Source organism: Engraulis encrasicolus, chromosome 2 (assembly GCF_034702125.1).
Source record: "Engraulis encrasicolus isolate BLACKSEA-1 chromosome 2, IST_EnEncr_1.0, whole genome shotgun sequence".
NCBI lineage: Eukaryota > Metazoa > Chordata > Actinopteri > Clupeiformes > Engraulidae > Engraulis > Engraulis encrasicolus.
Genome location: NC_085858.1, coordinates 38,549,780 through 38,565,867, shown reverse-complemented (window position 1 = coordinate 38,565,867; position 16,088 = coordinate 38,549,780). Strand labels below are relative to the sequence as shown.

Here is a 16,088-nt window from a genome sequence, read left to right as displayed (position 1 = left end):
GAGGGGAGACAGGAAATGAGTGGGGAGAGAGAGACGGGGAAGGATTGGCAAATGACCAGGGCCGGAATCGAACCAGGGTCGCCAGCGTAGTAACCCAGTGCCCTACCGTTAGGATACGGCCAGGCCGAAAAGTCCACATATTTACTTCATTTATTACCTCCGCCAAGGAGGTTATATTTTCTGTCACGTTGGTTTGTCTGTCTGTTTGTTTGTTTGTTTGTCTGTCAGCAGGATAACTTATTGGAATTGACAAAAGGAACAAGTGATACAATTTTGGTGGCGATCCGCATCACGATGGGGATCCAGGAAGTAAAAAAAAGATTCTACACCATTATGGAATAGAGCGAATTTTGACATTCCAGTTTCTAACTCCACAAAACAAGCAGAAAGACTTGAAAAAAAAATAGGGTGTAACCAGTGGTGTAGTATACGAAGAACGCAGGTATACACAGTATACCCACCAGAAAAAAATTGGGATTTCAGTATACCCACCGAACATTGCGAACATGTCCACTTAAAATGAATTGTTCCATATTTAGAATAGCATAGCCACATTTGATCAATAGTGATTCGTCATGAGGTTAGGATTCACCCTAAAATACACTAGAACGCAGGAAATTGTATCCAATGTTCACAATGGTTCCCCCCGCCTCTGAAGTATTCCCTTCCTTTCGCAGCCCCCGAGGGGTCTCGATCCCTAGTTTGGGAACTAATGCGTTTATGGCTGCCCAAATATACAGTATACCCACTACAAAAAAGTAGACTACACCACAAATGTTCTATCAAACAGCTTCCTTGGCTGAGGTCTGCACTCTCTGTTTTTTTTATTTTATATTAGTTATGCTTTATTAAAATTAAATGGAATGGAATGTCTGCACACTCACTTTGTTTATTTCCCAGTGAAAGTTTTACTTTGACTTTTTTCCCCCGTTTATTTTCATTATGTTACCAATTCTACTGTATTAAGATAACTGATCACTTATTCATCTGAGTCTTGTCTACGGTGAAATGTTTCAATATCCACAAACAGCATGCAAACACATTCCCTTAGTTCTGAGGAAATGGGATTTTTAAAAAAACAAACTTGATCTGATTTAGGCCAGGGACATGCTTGCTGCAGGATACATGTGCGCTTCATGCACAAACACGTTGCCAAGCGTATTTTATGTCAATGTTGCGTGCGGTACAGCACCAGGCACAAGGAATGCAGACGCATGCGTACAGTGCAATATTTACAGAAGTGCAAGGCGCAATCTTCTTAAGTCTCATGTTAAGCTAGTGGTAGAGTCGAACAATGATGGAAAACATTACTGAGAGCTCCATTGCCTATCTGGCCCCTACAGGGTACCTCCAGTATCCTGTGTAGAGTACAGAGGTACAGTAGCTCTTCTACAAAGTACGCGCACTAGGGCGCACGTAGCTGCGTGCGTAATTCAAGTCACACAACAAGCATGTCCCCAGCCTTATCCATTAGAAATGTTTAGTTTAGTTTATTAGGATCCCCATTAGCTGGGCGCAGACCCAGCTATTCTTCCTGGGGTCCAACAATAAAATCACACACAGTTATTGTCATTGAACCCCAGACACAGGCCTGTGGTAATGTCCGTCTCTCTGTCTGTCAGTGTCCCATTGCCCACCTGTCTGGAGTGCCCCATGCCCACCTGCCGGGAGGTTCTGGAGGAGTCTGTGCTACCCTGGCGAGAGTGCGAGGGCCTGAAGCTGGGCGGCGTTGCCAAGACGGGCGACTTGTCCAAGACACTCATCATCGACTGGCTGCTGCTGAGGGTTCCACCCTGGTACTCCATCGCTGAGATGCCGACGGCGGCTTACAGTAGCAACTCTCTCACACACACTTAAGGATTTGTCAGCTACTTCTCATTGCACAGAGGAGAAATCTGAAAATACGAGGGGAAGAAAGAAAGATAGAAAGAGAAATGTCAGCGTGAGTGATGTCAGCGTGAATGAAATGTGGGTCAAAAAGAAAAAAAAATATCTGCATGAAATGAGAATGAGGATGCTTTCTTTAAGATTAAACTAGCCTTACTTCAATGCTATTATAGCTTTTTGTCAACCAATCACCCAAAGTAAACAACTAGCATATTCTGTTAGATACTGTATAAGAACATATAGCTCTCGCTTATGTGTATAAATCAACTGTGTAGAATCTTCACCGACACCCAGTCTTCATTCCCCATCTCACCAGCCCCACATCAGATAAGAGCTAAAAGTCCTTACAAGTTTCCCCTAGGCAGGGCTGGACTGGGGGAGAAATAGGGCCGGGCAATTTTGGCTAAAAATAATAATTAGCGGCGAAGAAATGACTCACCAGTGGGCCCTGCACCCTTGTGGGCCCCTATTTTCAGAAATGTTAAAAAAAAAAGATTATTTTTTTAACATTTCTAAAAATACAGTAGGGGCCCACGAGGGTGGCAGGGCCCACCGGGAAATGCCCGCTATGCCAGATGGCTAGACCAGCCCTGCCCCTGGGTCTCGCTGTTCAGGTTTGAGGACGGAGATTTCACATGTGATATCAGTGGAGGAACCCAAGCAGGAAAGACAAATGTCACAACAGAAGAGTGTAACTGGGGCCTACTATACTACAAAGCTGATTCAGGAGTAAACTAGGTTAATTTAAGAGGCAAATCTCTAAAATGAGGACTCCAGGCTCTTCTATTAGATGATTTACCTCTTCACTTAACCTGGTTTACTCCTGAACCAGCTTTGCAGTATAGGCCCTGATCACAGGTATAAGGGTCTTTAGGAAAGCCTGCAGTCTGCACTGACAGAGGCAAAGAAGAAAGTGGGTTACAAAAATGGTACAATGCAACCTTGACATTACAAGGAGTTGAACTGTCAGCATTAGGCAACTGAACTTTTTGAGCCACTGATAATAGATGATAAACCTATGATTCACATCAACAAACAAAAAACACAACTTCGCACAGCCTATCAGACGTCAGGGATATATACACTACAAATGACATGAATCAAACACCACCCGAACTTCAGAAGCAATTCAGAACCTGAAAGTGAAGGTGAAAAGTGAAAGCCCAACTGGGAAACCCGACTCCCATAGTCATTGTGACACAGCACTCCACGGCACACAAATACACACTGTGCACAATGACATTGCATTTATGCCTCACTCATGCAAGGGGGCTGCCCCCAATGGCGCCCGACAGGGAGCATCGAGTCGGGACGGTACCATTCTCACGGTACCGGTCATGGCGGAGGATGGGAGAGAGCACTGTTTACTTACTATCCCCACCAACATGGCGGGTCGGGAGTCGAAACGGCAACCTTTGGCCTACAAGTCTGACGCCCTAACCGCTTACCCATGACTGCCCTTGAACTTCCAAATAGCTGAGTCATGCGAGTTACGAGGAAAATGCACCACGACATGGAAATATGAATTTACACCCAACAGGAAATACCCTACTCTTGAATACTGTACACCACCCTATGAGGAGTGTCCATGTGTGTCCACACGGTCGCAAGGTACATGGTACATCTCTGAAGCCTGACTCATTGACTGCTTATTATTTGAGGCCAATTGGCATTCACATTCCATATTCACACACGTCAACAATGCTACACTACTTTGCTTCTCAAATGGGAGTAAGAAATATGTACGTAGAGCTCATCGAGGTTTTATCTATTGCTAGTGTTATGTGGTCCAACCGGTAAAGGAGGATGATGCAAAACAAAGACAACCACATTTTATGAATCCAGCACAGAAGCAGTCGTGTGTGTGTGTGTGTGGCTCAAACTCTTCATGCCTTAAGCTAGTGTTTCTCAACGAGGGTGGAACAGCACCCCAAGGGAGCGTTGGGGAGCTCCAGGGGGGCGTTGAGAAGGATATAGCTGAGAGGGGGCGGTGTTGAGTTGCTGTTGGGGGGGCATTAGTCCATTGAAATATTTAATACGAAAGGGGGCGTTGTCAGGCTTATGATGAGGTCAAGGGGGCGTTGGGAGGCTTGTGATGAGGCCAAAGGGGCGTTTGTTCAAAAATGTTGAGAACCACTGCCTTAAGCCAACAGCTGATATCACCTGATCTCCATGTGTATGTGTTTGGATAATGACCGTTCATAACTGAAGAGTTAAGTTGCATGCAAGTGTACTTTTTGGAATTTGATGCTCACAACTGCTCACAACTTAAAATCGGTTGAATAACATGGCCTGGACCAATGACAGTCTTCACAGACATCACTGTTCATACTGTGCTAGTTAAAAAATAATGTCATCTGTACTGATGGCCAACTCATACATAGACAGAAACGACAGACACACACAGAAACAACAGATCAGACAACTTTACACTAAAAGATAGACAGACAGGCACCACAACACTAAAGACAGACAGAGAGTTATATATAAGATGGATCGACGGACAGAGGATGTTTTACATTAAAGACAGACAGACAGACAGACAGACACACACTTCTTCACTAAGGATCGATGAACAGATAGCAAGATAGGACGGACAGGCACTTTAACAATAAAGACGGACAGACAGACACCTCTCCATTGCAGGTGCATGGACTATTTGTCCATGGACAAGGTGGACAAGGCAGGCAGGCACTTCTTTACACTAAAGCTGGATGAAGTGTCGCCACTTAAGCAGAGGAGGCACATCTTGTCACCAGGCTAGGCAACCGCTTTGGGCCCCAAAGGCCCAGGATAGTGAATAACCGCGCACACATTGCTACAGTAGTGGCAAATTTCATTCAAATGTTCACCAAACTGAAATTTCGCTTGGGGCTCCAGCTGAACCTAGAATCGTGGTGACTGATGATGTGCTGATGAAAAGGCTGGAGGACGTTAGGTGAAGGTCAGACTCTTCCACTCACTGCTTTCCAAGAGCACAATGACTTGCCACTTTTATAAGCAACAACTGACAGCCAAAGGCAGCACACAGAGTCAACATGTTGGAATTCCAGCGCAGTGATGCACTCTGCATTCATGGAAACCAGAAACCACCTTGCATGAATAAGCAGTGCACTGCTTATTCCGAACTTAAAACAATGTTTCCAGCATTGTTTCAGTGTTAATGTACGTACTGTAGTTGTGAGCAAAGTGACAAGGCATTTCTGTATCCTGGTCATCATGGCCTATACCTATGCTACAATAAGGAAGTTTGGAGGGTGGACTGGCTGTATGCATGTAGTTCTCCTTTAGTGACAATTCCACCTCCTACCTGTGAGTGGACTGAAGACAAAATTTGCTTTGCACCATTTTAAGCACATGTGAAAAGTCTTCAGAGATCCCTTCAGCCACACGTTAAAAGCTAAGATAAGTTATTCATAGTGATAACCATTAGCACCAACACCCCAACAAGAACTTAACACTTTAAATAATAATTGTAATAGTCTTTTGTATTTCAAGTCTGATACTCTTATCAGAGATGAGGTGTAAACATGTTTACATTGAACGGATGTGTGCGTGTGTGTGTGTGTGTGTGTGTGTGTGTGTGTGTGTGTGTGTGTGTGTGTGTGTGTGTGTGTGTGTTGGGGGTGTAGGGATTCCTGTAGAGACCGAACCACATTCCATCATGAAGGCCAACTGTACTTTTCAAAACCTCTTTTAAAAACAAACAACGCTGAAGACCGATAGCCATATGCCACCAAGTCGGACGGGGTTAAGGGTCACACATGCAAATTCTGAAGTTGTTGGAGATTGGCATTGCTGTCAAAAGAAAGAGTAGAGTAGCCTAGAGTAACTTTCTTGATCCCCAGGGGGAAATTAAGGACATAAAGTAAAAGAACAGCCAAAATGACAAATGTCAGAAGCAACGGCCTTGCCGTGTGGCAAAGGAGATGTTTTTTTGCACAAAGTGTTCCCAAAGAAATCCTGAGAAACTCACTTTTTCTTTCTGTGGAATGGATTACCTAAAAGACACGTGGGAAATAAATGGATGATACACCTCTGGATATCATCCTAGTGGATGTTCCCCCAGGAATCTACATTGAATAAGGCCCAAAGAGTATTCCAAACCTCCAGCAAGAAAGGAATGGTTTCACAATATGTTCACCACAAACAAAATGATGTCTGCACTTTAGTGACATGCTCTTTGGGAATCACTTGTGTGCAGCCTAATGTAATCAATGGGAAGTTTGTATGGAGATATTCATCATGAAAATCTGATTCATTTCTCAGAGAGAGGGACAAAGAGGACACTGAATTGTTGGTGAGCAGGCCAAATTTGCCCAAAATAGATACATGGATAATTATGTAAAAGCATGGGGTTCCTTTGGATGATTATGGTTGTCCAGCCCTCAGTTGGGAACATTCCTACAGCACGTTTAAATTTGATGGTTACAAAAAAATCCAGTGTCAACAAACTGAACAAGACAAGACCTGCGTAAACCTCATTCCATCATACGCGCACAACTCCAGGTCCCTCACCAAACCAGCTAGACGAGTTGTTCACGCCCGCCTCGACTAGACTCAAGAGTATCGACAAGGCAACATCCTCAACCGAACAATTCACGTGGATGAGCACCATTCAGTGACAACAGTAGACCTTGCTAGAACGAGGCCTACTAGAGGTATTCCACAAATTATCCCCTTGAACACGTGGTTCACTCTAACAGGTGAAGGACACGAGCAGACTACTACAAACAGTTGTGCCGAAAAGCCAGATAACCGTAAATCTTTTGAATCGCTTCCTTCAGAAGCAAATCCCTGCAGAACAAGAGCCAGGTCCAAGTAAGCTAACTATAGGCAGGTTAGTAATTCAGACAACCATACAGCAGAACACCATAGACTGTAGGCTACAGAAATAAATAGCCTGAAAACACGGCTACAATTCAGACACAATTCAGTCTCTGCAAACCAAACAGTGTTCCTAATATTTGTAAAATTAAAAATTAACGATATACAACTTGCCTAATGAATGCACTTAATTAGGCCTACCGACCGTGCAGTCTACACAAATGCCCACTCTAACATAACGTGAAGCATAATGACCAAAATAGCTGTACCTGATCTGTAAATCCTGGTGTGTTGTTGCACCGTGCGTGTGAGACACTAGTCTCTCCAAACTTCGAGCGACTAATTTACTTACCCCGGTGTGAAATTGAACGCCTACGTCACTAGACGTCAGCTGCGCACCTGTTGGTTGGGGAGGTGCGAGTCCTGAGCGTGAGGATTATAACGCCGTCTCTCCACCCCACTCTCACATCCCTCCTCCTCCTCCCCTATGCAGGATTATGCGCCACACGCATAGAGGTGTTATTTTCTACCTCTATGGTCACACTCTTCAAAGCGCATCATCTAAACATCGCGGGTGAGAGTTTGCAACAATGATCAAAATGAGTATCACAATAGAAGCATTTGCATGAAGAAAACACACAATTAGCCTTTCGTGTCAGTTTAATTTTCATGCAGAAACCACATCACACACTTTTTAAAGACTTAGAGACAACTCAATTAACCGAAGTAGACAGAGCAGAAATGTTCTCTGTTGCAGGAAAGCGAGCTAGTTCCTAATTCCCATTGTTCTGTTGTGGGTTTTTTTGACATGACATTTTTGACATGATCATGTTCTCTTCTTTTGCATCGAGAATATGCCCCCCCCCACACCCACACACACACAAAATAAACAAACTTGGTTCTATATAAACAGTCTTCTCAGCAGTAGGACACACACGCATGCACATACAGACACGCGTACACGCACACACACACACACACACACACACACACACACACACACACACACACACACACACACACACACACACACAAACCAGCTGACACCTTCTCAGAATGACACACATGGATGTTATATCCCCAGGGCCGGTTCTGACCTCTGTGGGGCCCTAAGCAAAAATATGCCAAGGGGCCCCCCTAACTATATAAAAAAAACCAATCCCTCATTTTTTTCCCAGTGAGTATATATTTGGGCAGCCATAGGCATTACATACTCCCACAGACCCTAGGGCCAGATTACACTTCCGGCCTGATAAACTGACTCACACGTGGATATAGGCCTACATGAATGACATTATTAATATTATATGAAATTATTACCCACAAAGGTTAAACATAAAAAATGCATTGGTACCATGGGAGTCTCACAATGTGGCATACAAGTCCTTATTAGTAATCTAAAGAATTTGAAAAAAAAAAACCATGGTCTAACCATAAAAGTTCCCATTAATTTAGAAATGACACAAACTAGACTGGATGCCAACAAAATACATTTCCTTTAGCACAGGTGTTGCCAAAGAGTAGCCTAAATTAGATATTGGAGGCTAGGCTTGCACATCTTAAGACATAGCCTTAAGGGGGGTTTAGAGTCGCGCGTTCGCGGGGGTTCTGCACAGAGAATGAGCCACAGCGCCCCCCTGTGCAGCGACAAAACGACCCCTGACTGCAGTACACGCATGTTTCTCCCAGGCTGAAATGTCCGTGAGCTGAGCTATGCTTGAAGACGGTGATTGGTCAATGCGCTTACGGCAGTCCGGGGGGAACTCAGCCCTGATAGGTCAGTTGTGTTCTATTCTTCTACCCTACCGCGGAGGTTTGAAGGAAAACGAAAAACACGATGCAGATGACTTGGCAGGAAATCACTGGAGTTTACTTGACAGGGAGAAGAGAAACTGTTTTTTTATTTCAGTAGTACAACTTCCAAAAAATCAATTAGAAATATCCATAAAAGGCCATCATGGAAATGATATGTTTGTAGTGTGGTAGTAGCAAAGAAGCCTCTTTGTTCTTTTGTAGTGTGGCAGCTAGCTCATTAAAAAAGGGTTCGCTAATGTCCTGTAGAGTTTGAATGGGTTTGGCTGACAGTTGCTAAGCTAGCTGTTAATTAGATAGGCTATCTATTGTATTTAAAAATGGCTTTTGTTTCATTTAACCACCTCAACTGTAAAACACGAATAAAGAGAGACTCTTGTATGCTATCATCCATGTCTAATTACGCCACAACTTTTTAAATTAATAGCAAGAAGCCTCTTTGTTGATACAGTATATAGTACAAGTAGTGTGGCTAGCTAGCTTCTAAAACAGGGTTCGCTAATGTCCTGTAGAGTTTGAATGGGTTTGGCTGACAGTTGCTAAGCTAGCTGTTAATATGGCCATTAGATGTATTGTATTTAAAACGGCTTTTGTTTGGCATTTTAACCACCTGAACTGTAAAACATGAATAAAGAGAGAATCTTGTATGCTATCATTCATGTCTAATTACGCCACAACTTTTTAAATTAATAGCAAGAAGCCTCTTTGTTAGTGGTAGAATTACGTTTCAGGTGGCTAGTCAACTAGCTTTGAGTTTGTAATGACTGATTTAGCTGGCTAGCTACTAGGCCCCAGGTGTGAATGGCCATTCATGCTGTCTATTGTCTTTTAAAATGGCGTTTGTCTTGCATTTAATCTCATGTAGTACTTGACCAAAAACTGATGTTGTACCATCTAATTATGCCCCAACTTTTAGAAGTAGGCTACTAGTGGAATATTACGTTTTACATAGCCAGCTGATTAGCTTTGTGATTCATTCTAGGGACTGGGCTCAACTGAATGAGTTAGTTCGCCCCCTGTTGTCACGGAGGTGAATTGACGTCATTAAAATCTCCTCCTCCCTCCCCCCTTGCCCCACTCTTGAATTTTCGGCGGGAAAAAAAAACACCACGCCCTTTCGCACGCATTCGCATGTAGGTCGACTATGAGGCAATACCCCCCGCTGACAGTACGTCTATGCTTTACCCCGCAATCGGCACCGCGTGACTATGCATCAGCCTTAAGGCTTGCACATGCAAGACGTGGTGGTAATGTGAAAGTAGGTGAGCAAGTGAATAGCCTACACTGCGCGCCCTCGCCAAAGTCTTCTCTGGCCAGGAGGAGTAAAATGAACAGGTTGCATTTCTCCTCACAAAGTTAACGTTCCAAGCGGAGTTTAGCATTTATTGCTGTTAATTCGCTGTTAAAAGTTTGTTGATCACTCTCCATCTCCCTCTGCAAGCGGGGCTGGTGCACGATACCCACACACGACTTTCATTGTTTTGGCGAGCTCATTAGAAAAGCCGACTTGATGATGGACTAGGCTATTGACAAAATTATTAAATAAAATTTTCGGGAGATAGACAGATCATAATCGCAGCTTTCAGTCGCGCACACATGCAAACACACAGACGCGCGACCCGTCCCTTTCCTCTCCTCTCCTCCGGGAGGGCGCAAGCACACGCACACACACACGGCACCCCTTCCTATCTCATACTCTCCTGCGTTGATTCGATTGCACTCACGTTTCGTCGGCTAGAAGTCAGCTGATGTTTCTCAACTAGGCAGCTACTAGGCCTACAACTTTCACAAACAGCAGTAAGGCATTGACAGCAAGACATAATGTCCTTCACTCTTCCCTGTTGATTCGATTACACAGGCGGACTTAAATTCCCGCGGTAACGCAAACAGGAACGCTTGTAATGCGCACTATCGAAGACATGGGCAGGAACTCGGCATTGTTGTGAGATTCTCACTCAAGATTCTCACTCCTGATTCTCACTCCTGTTCCATCCGAAATTAACCACAGAAGAAGGGGCGAATCACGTAGGCCTAGTTATGTGACGGAATCAATAATAAGTTCGTCGTTTTTTAAATTAGCCTATATATATTTTTTTTTTACCTCAACGTAAGTGACGTCATGGGCAACGCGAGGCCCTACGCTGTGAGCGTAGTGAGCGTTATGGGCCCGCCGGCTCTGTATATCCCCACTTCTCTGCCAAAGCCTTACACATATTCTGTCTCTTTAACAGGTGTTTTAGTCAATCCCGCACTATAGAACAACAGGCAACAACAACGTGACTATACACATTAATGAATTGACTTAAAATTAGACCATAGGTAAATGGAACAATGCAACAAGGAACGCCGGTGTATGGTTGTCACTCTGTGTCACACACAGCCTATTCATGAGCTCATGACATGCGTGAATCCCACTGTTAGGAGGACAACGTAATGCCAAATACATTGTTAAAAACAAGTAGGCCTACCTGCATGTGGTTACCATTGCTATAATTTTCTCACCACACCCACACCCTAATTATTCAAATTACCCTGAGGATTGAAGACATCTCTACGGTAATTTGTAGCGATTCTTGTAGCGATTTCGACTTCATTTGTCAGGACAGTGTGAGAGGGGGACAGGGGAGCGGCCGGCACAAGGACCCGGTTTGGGAATCAAACCCGGGTCAACCGCATGGCAGGTGAGTGCCCTACCGGTTGGCCACGACAGGGCCTCATTTGTAGTGATTCTATGGGTTTCTATGTCAGCTGGTCGGTCTGTCGCTATGTCCATCGGAAACCTTTTTGGAGGGTTTGCGACACTGGTCGATGTAAGCCTGTTGACCTTGTTAGGGCAATAATGGACTAAACTGTCACTTACTACCAGTCATGACCTCCCTCTAGGCTCCAACATCACTGTCAAGAATGGGCCACCTTTCCCCCTCCTCCACCTCCTCCTCCTTCCCCTCCTCCTCCTCCTCCTCCTCTTCAACCTCCTCCATCTCCTCTCTCCACCACCTCACCAAACTGGTACTGCGCGCTCCTTCTCCCGTGCCTCCCCTGAGCAGTGTTGCCAGATGTGTCTAATCAAATCCCGCCCAAAAGGTTCTCAAAATGCGCTAAATTCCGCCCAGTTTCAACAAATTGCATTGACTTCTATGGGCACAAAACTGCACAAAAAACTGCCAAAATAGCCAATTTTTCCCGTTTTTACCCGCAGACGGGTAACCGCCCAATCTGGCAACACTGCCTGTGAGGACACTGTCAAGGCCAGCCCAGTGAAAACTACCTCCCTCCACCATTTTCAAAATGGTAGGCATTCCATCTCTCTCTCTCTCTCTCTCTCTCTCTCTCTCTCTCTCTCTCTCTCTCTCTCTCCCTCCCTCCCTCCTTCTCTCTCTCTCTCTACCTCCTTCTCTCTCTCACTCTCTCTCCCTCTCTCTCTCTCTGTCTCGTTTCTGGTTGAGCCAGTGATACAGGTATCGACGTGCTTGCTTGTCCCACATAGCCACCCACGACCCAGTGCCTCTGAGACTGTGTCACTCCTCTCTTGAGCAAGCTGCTGAACGCCCTAATTGTAATGCGTGCAGTGAAGGTACAGTAAAGTGGGCTGTCGTTGTCACTGTGATCTTTGATGATTCTCATTCACCCAGGCCATGTTAGTCAAAGCAGTTTGGTTGTAAACAATGGGACATGAAAGAAACCCAGTATGGGGTGGGGAACCTGTCTCGAGTTGCCATTTATGGCCCTTGAGGCCGTCTAATCTGGCCCCCGGTATAATTTTAACGCTGTGCAGCTTCACATGAAATGTTTTGTTGAGGATTCTTAGAAATTCCATTTCTACAATTAAGTTAGGCTATATTTCAGAGGAGCTAGAAAAGGTGGGGTCTGTTGTAAAGGTGGCTGCCTTCAATATAAGCCAGAGATGCAGGGTGAAATCCTGGTTTGTGTTTATAGTATGGGCAGCCCTTGGAGGACTTTTATCGCCCTTGGAGGAATTTGAAGTGGCCCTTCGAATTAAAAATGTTCCCCGCCCCTGTGATAGATCATGCTAAATCAGGTGACCAGATGTGCAGGGCCCCTAAACCTGTGCTTCTTAGCTGAAATAGTTTTGGTTGGGACCCACAATTTTCTATGATCATTCAATTGTGACTACATTTTTTTTGGCGTGCTACTGCGGTCTGTGGGTCGGTCAAAAACTGGTTTGCTTTTTGGAGTGTTTTCATGCGTATTAGTCCTCCAGTCAATTAAATATGATATCAAAAATATGACCATACATTTGATAGTGTGCTTACAATTCATTAAATTATGCAGCCCATCTTGTCTCAATTTTAGGACTGGCAATATGAGGGTTAATTAACTTTGTTATAATTAATTCGTTTTTTTAATAAAACATTTCCATGACCCACCCAGGAACCCCCTCTGTGACCAACCTTTGGATGATCTACCCGTGAAGACACACTGCCCTAGATTATATGTTTGGGTGGGAACCCGGTTATATTATGTTGAAGGTGAGTCATGATGTCTCCATTTGCATATGAAAGACAAGTGGAAGGAAGTGATTGATAACAGGTAACTATGTAGGCTAGTCGTCACTATGCAGGCCGTTTCCATGGTGTAGTAAACAGGTAAACAGGTTTTTTGTATTTATGGGATGACACTTTCAATGAATTGCTTTATTAAAAGACACTTTCTTGAAAAACACACAAAATTAGCATGAATTAACACAAAGCACAACTTTCCATGATGTTAGTTAGTTCCTGAAGTTGCAATTTACTCTAGATAATTTTGAAAACATAGATTATTAGTTACTATAATTTATGAAGAATTATCCTACATGCCTGGGTGTAAAATATAATCTGTCAACAAACAAAATGTGTTTGTTTTTGTACTTGACAACACATGTGGCAAGCTGACATAGAAAAAAAGATCTGAAATTCAAGTCCACTGCCATCACTGGGTTACTCAGCATAGGAGTATGCAGGCCCTGGTACTTTTCCAGCGTGACTGTGATCTCTGGTATGCCAGGCAGGCCTGCACCACGACTGGCAGAGACCATGGCGAGGAGAGAGCTGACACAGAGATGTAGATCTAGTGTATCCAAATAGCATGAACAAGCAAGAGAGCTACGTGACCTAGGGCTATTCCTCTTAGGGACATGACGCTTACAGCGTACAGGCCATGGTGTCCCAAAACTGTATACACACTTCCAGTTATTAGAAAGTAAGTGTTGGATTGATAGCAGTCATTCAATAGGAACATATAGGAATACAGAGATAGAGTGTGATTCACATTGTCAACAGAGCCTGGGCAGAATGGATGTTAGTTTTAGAGCAGTATACATTTTTGGGATGTCTTGTAGGCCTATACTGTATATCACAAACAGTTTTAATGATTTGTGACCCATTTTTTTTAGCAGAGAAATTTCAGGATGCATTTGATGGAAGTGTAAATAGATAGGTTTTGCTGTATGTAGCGTAAATGGGGGAAAGGTGAAATGTGAAATGAGGAAGTACTATGAAGAACACACTATTCAAATGCTGAAAAGCTTATCTGTGCTCCGCAATAACATGATAACATCATCAAGCAAACATTATGATTATATCTTCATCAAGACGCTACGGTTCAAACCCTTTTAATGGTACAAATGGTCTGGTATTCCAGAGATGTAATGGATACCAACTAGCAGAGTTCAGGGGTAGGATAAAACCTCTCTTCTGAACTCACCTCCCCTCTGAAGCCTCATAAGGATGCAGTAACACTGAGCTATAAGCAGTGGTTTACTTTTTTTTTGCAGGGTATACTGTATATTTGAGCATTGTAAGTGGGTATACTTGTAAGTGGGCATTGTGGGCTTTGTAAGTGGGTACCCATGAAGTGGGTATACTGTACTTTGTGGTATTCTAAATAATGGATCAATCAATTCTAGGTGGGTATACTGAAATCCCTGAAATGTTTAGGTGGGTATACGTATACCTGGTCCTACGTAGACTACACCACTGGCTATCAGCCCAGTAGACTTTTAGCTCAGTGGTAGCGTTCCTATGCCTCCATGCTGAACTGTAATTGTGACTGGAAGATCAAGAGTTGGAGCCCTGAGTAGTGGACTGAAGACCTTGGTTACAGAGCATACAGGTAGGTACACACATGTAGGTTCAACTGTGGACAGGGCCACTGTACCAGAGATTATTTAAGTATCTCTCTACTCTCTCTGACTGTACTCTCCATTTCCTTACTTCAGCTGGTAATTAAAACTCCACTCCAGCTCCCATTGTCATTGTCATTGTGACATAGCACTCCACAGCACACCCACGAAATTGCATTTATGCCTCACCCGCGCAAGGGGGCGGCCCCCAATGGCGCCCAAGGAAGCTGTGCGGCGGGACGGTACCATGCTCAGGATACCTCAGTCAGGGGGCCGCTAGGGGGGGAGAGCACTGGTTACAGATTACTAAACTTGGGCCCAAGCACTGATAGGAGCATCCTTTGGGGGGCCCAAGCACTGAGAGGGGCCTTTAACCCAAAATTTGAAAGCAACAATAAGTAGGCTACTTATTTTCTCCAGCAGCCATTCAAGTCAGAAATAGAATAGTCTCTCAGACTCTGTCATCCAAATCTACATGTTGCACAATAGTGGTGTGCATTGGCACTGCCCTTACGATTCGATTCGAGCCTAAGCACTGAGAGGCGGTAAGGGGGCCCAAAATTTGAATCGATTCAGTGGGGCCGATTATATGGCAGCGCCCCTGTTGCAATGCATTACATTTTTACTGAAAGCAAGGCAAATTTTTCATCAGTCATGAGGCAATACAAGCAGTCAGATACTGAATAACATTTTATTGTTGGCCGTTACAGTATGTGTATCAGTCCTGCAGTTTCCAATGCTTTTGAAGTGATTTAATTTAATTTGAAGTTCATTTGCTCCGGAAATGCCCAAGGAAGTAATTGAAACTTGAAAAAATATGTTGCATCGATTATGACATTTGTTGAATCGATTATTGAATTGTCCTGCCCCGAATTGCAATGCATTGCTGAATTGCTTTTTGTTGACACCACTGGTGCTCATGCATTAGTAGCCTCTTCATGCAAAGGCAGGAGGAAAACTTCATCCAGAGTGAGTGCTCACCCTGCTATAATGAACAACTGAATTGATTTTAGAAATGAAGAGTTCAGATGCAAAACCCCCTAACTCCATTTCTGAAGATCGGCACTTCTATATTTTTAGAGAACCCCGTTGTTGGTTTGGTTTACAATCATGTACTTGATAATACATATAAATAGTTATATTACATAAATAAAATAAAGAAATATGCAATTTTGATAGCTTTGTATTAAATAAAAATGAATTAAGATTCTTTTCTGAAATGGCACTTAGGGGGTTTTGCATCTGAACTCTTCAAATGCTCTGTCCTGTAAACACTAGTTGCTTTGAAATGATTGTCACCTCTGCTCACATTGCACGTGTTTGGCAGAGAAGTTGCTTTACATAACCACAGTGCCCTGAGGCATAATTTAGCTGTGTTGTAAGTAAAACAATGTTATTTACCTCATTTCGTAAGTGTGCGTGCTTGTCAAGCATGAAG

General features: G+C 43.8%; 1 protein-coding gene across 2 annotated transcripts in view; it reads right to left on the bottom strand.

Annotated features, from left to right (window-relative positions):
* LOC134438553 (oxysterol-binding protein-related protein 7-like) overlaps nt 1-7,078 on the bottom strand; it is a 29,012-nt gene extending 21,934 nt beyond the window's left edge. The window contains exons 1-2 of one of the 2 annotated variants that reach the window (XM_063188148.1): nt 6,984-7,078; nt 1,638-1,895 (exon numbers count right to left, since the gene is read on the bottom strand). In XM_063188148.1, the coding sequence (XP_063044218.1) occupies nt 1,638-1,805 (168 nt within the window). In that variant the 5' untranslated portion in view covers nt 1,806-1,895; nt 6,984-7,078. The remainder of the gene's footprint in view (nt 1-1,637; nt 1,896-6,983) is intronic. The other variant, XM_063188154.1, reaches the window with a different exon arrangement.
* Between the last annotated feature and the right edge of the window lie 9,010 nt (nt 7,079-16,088).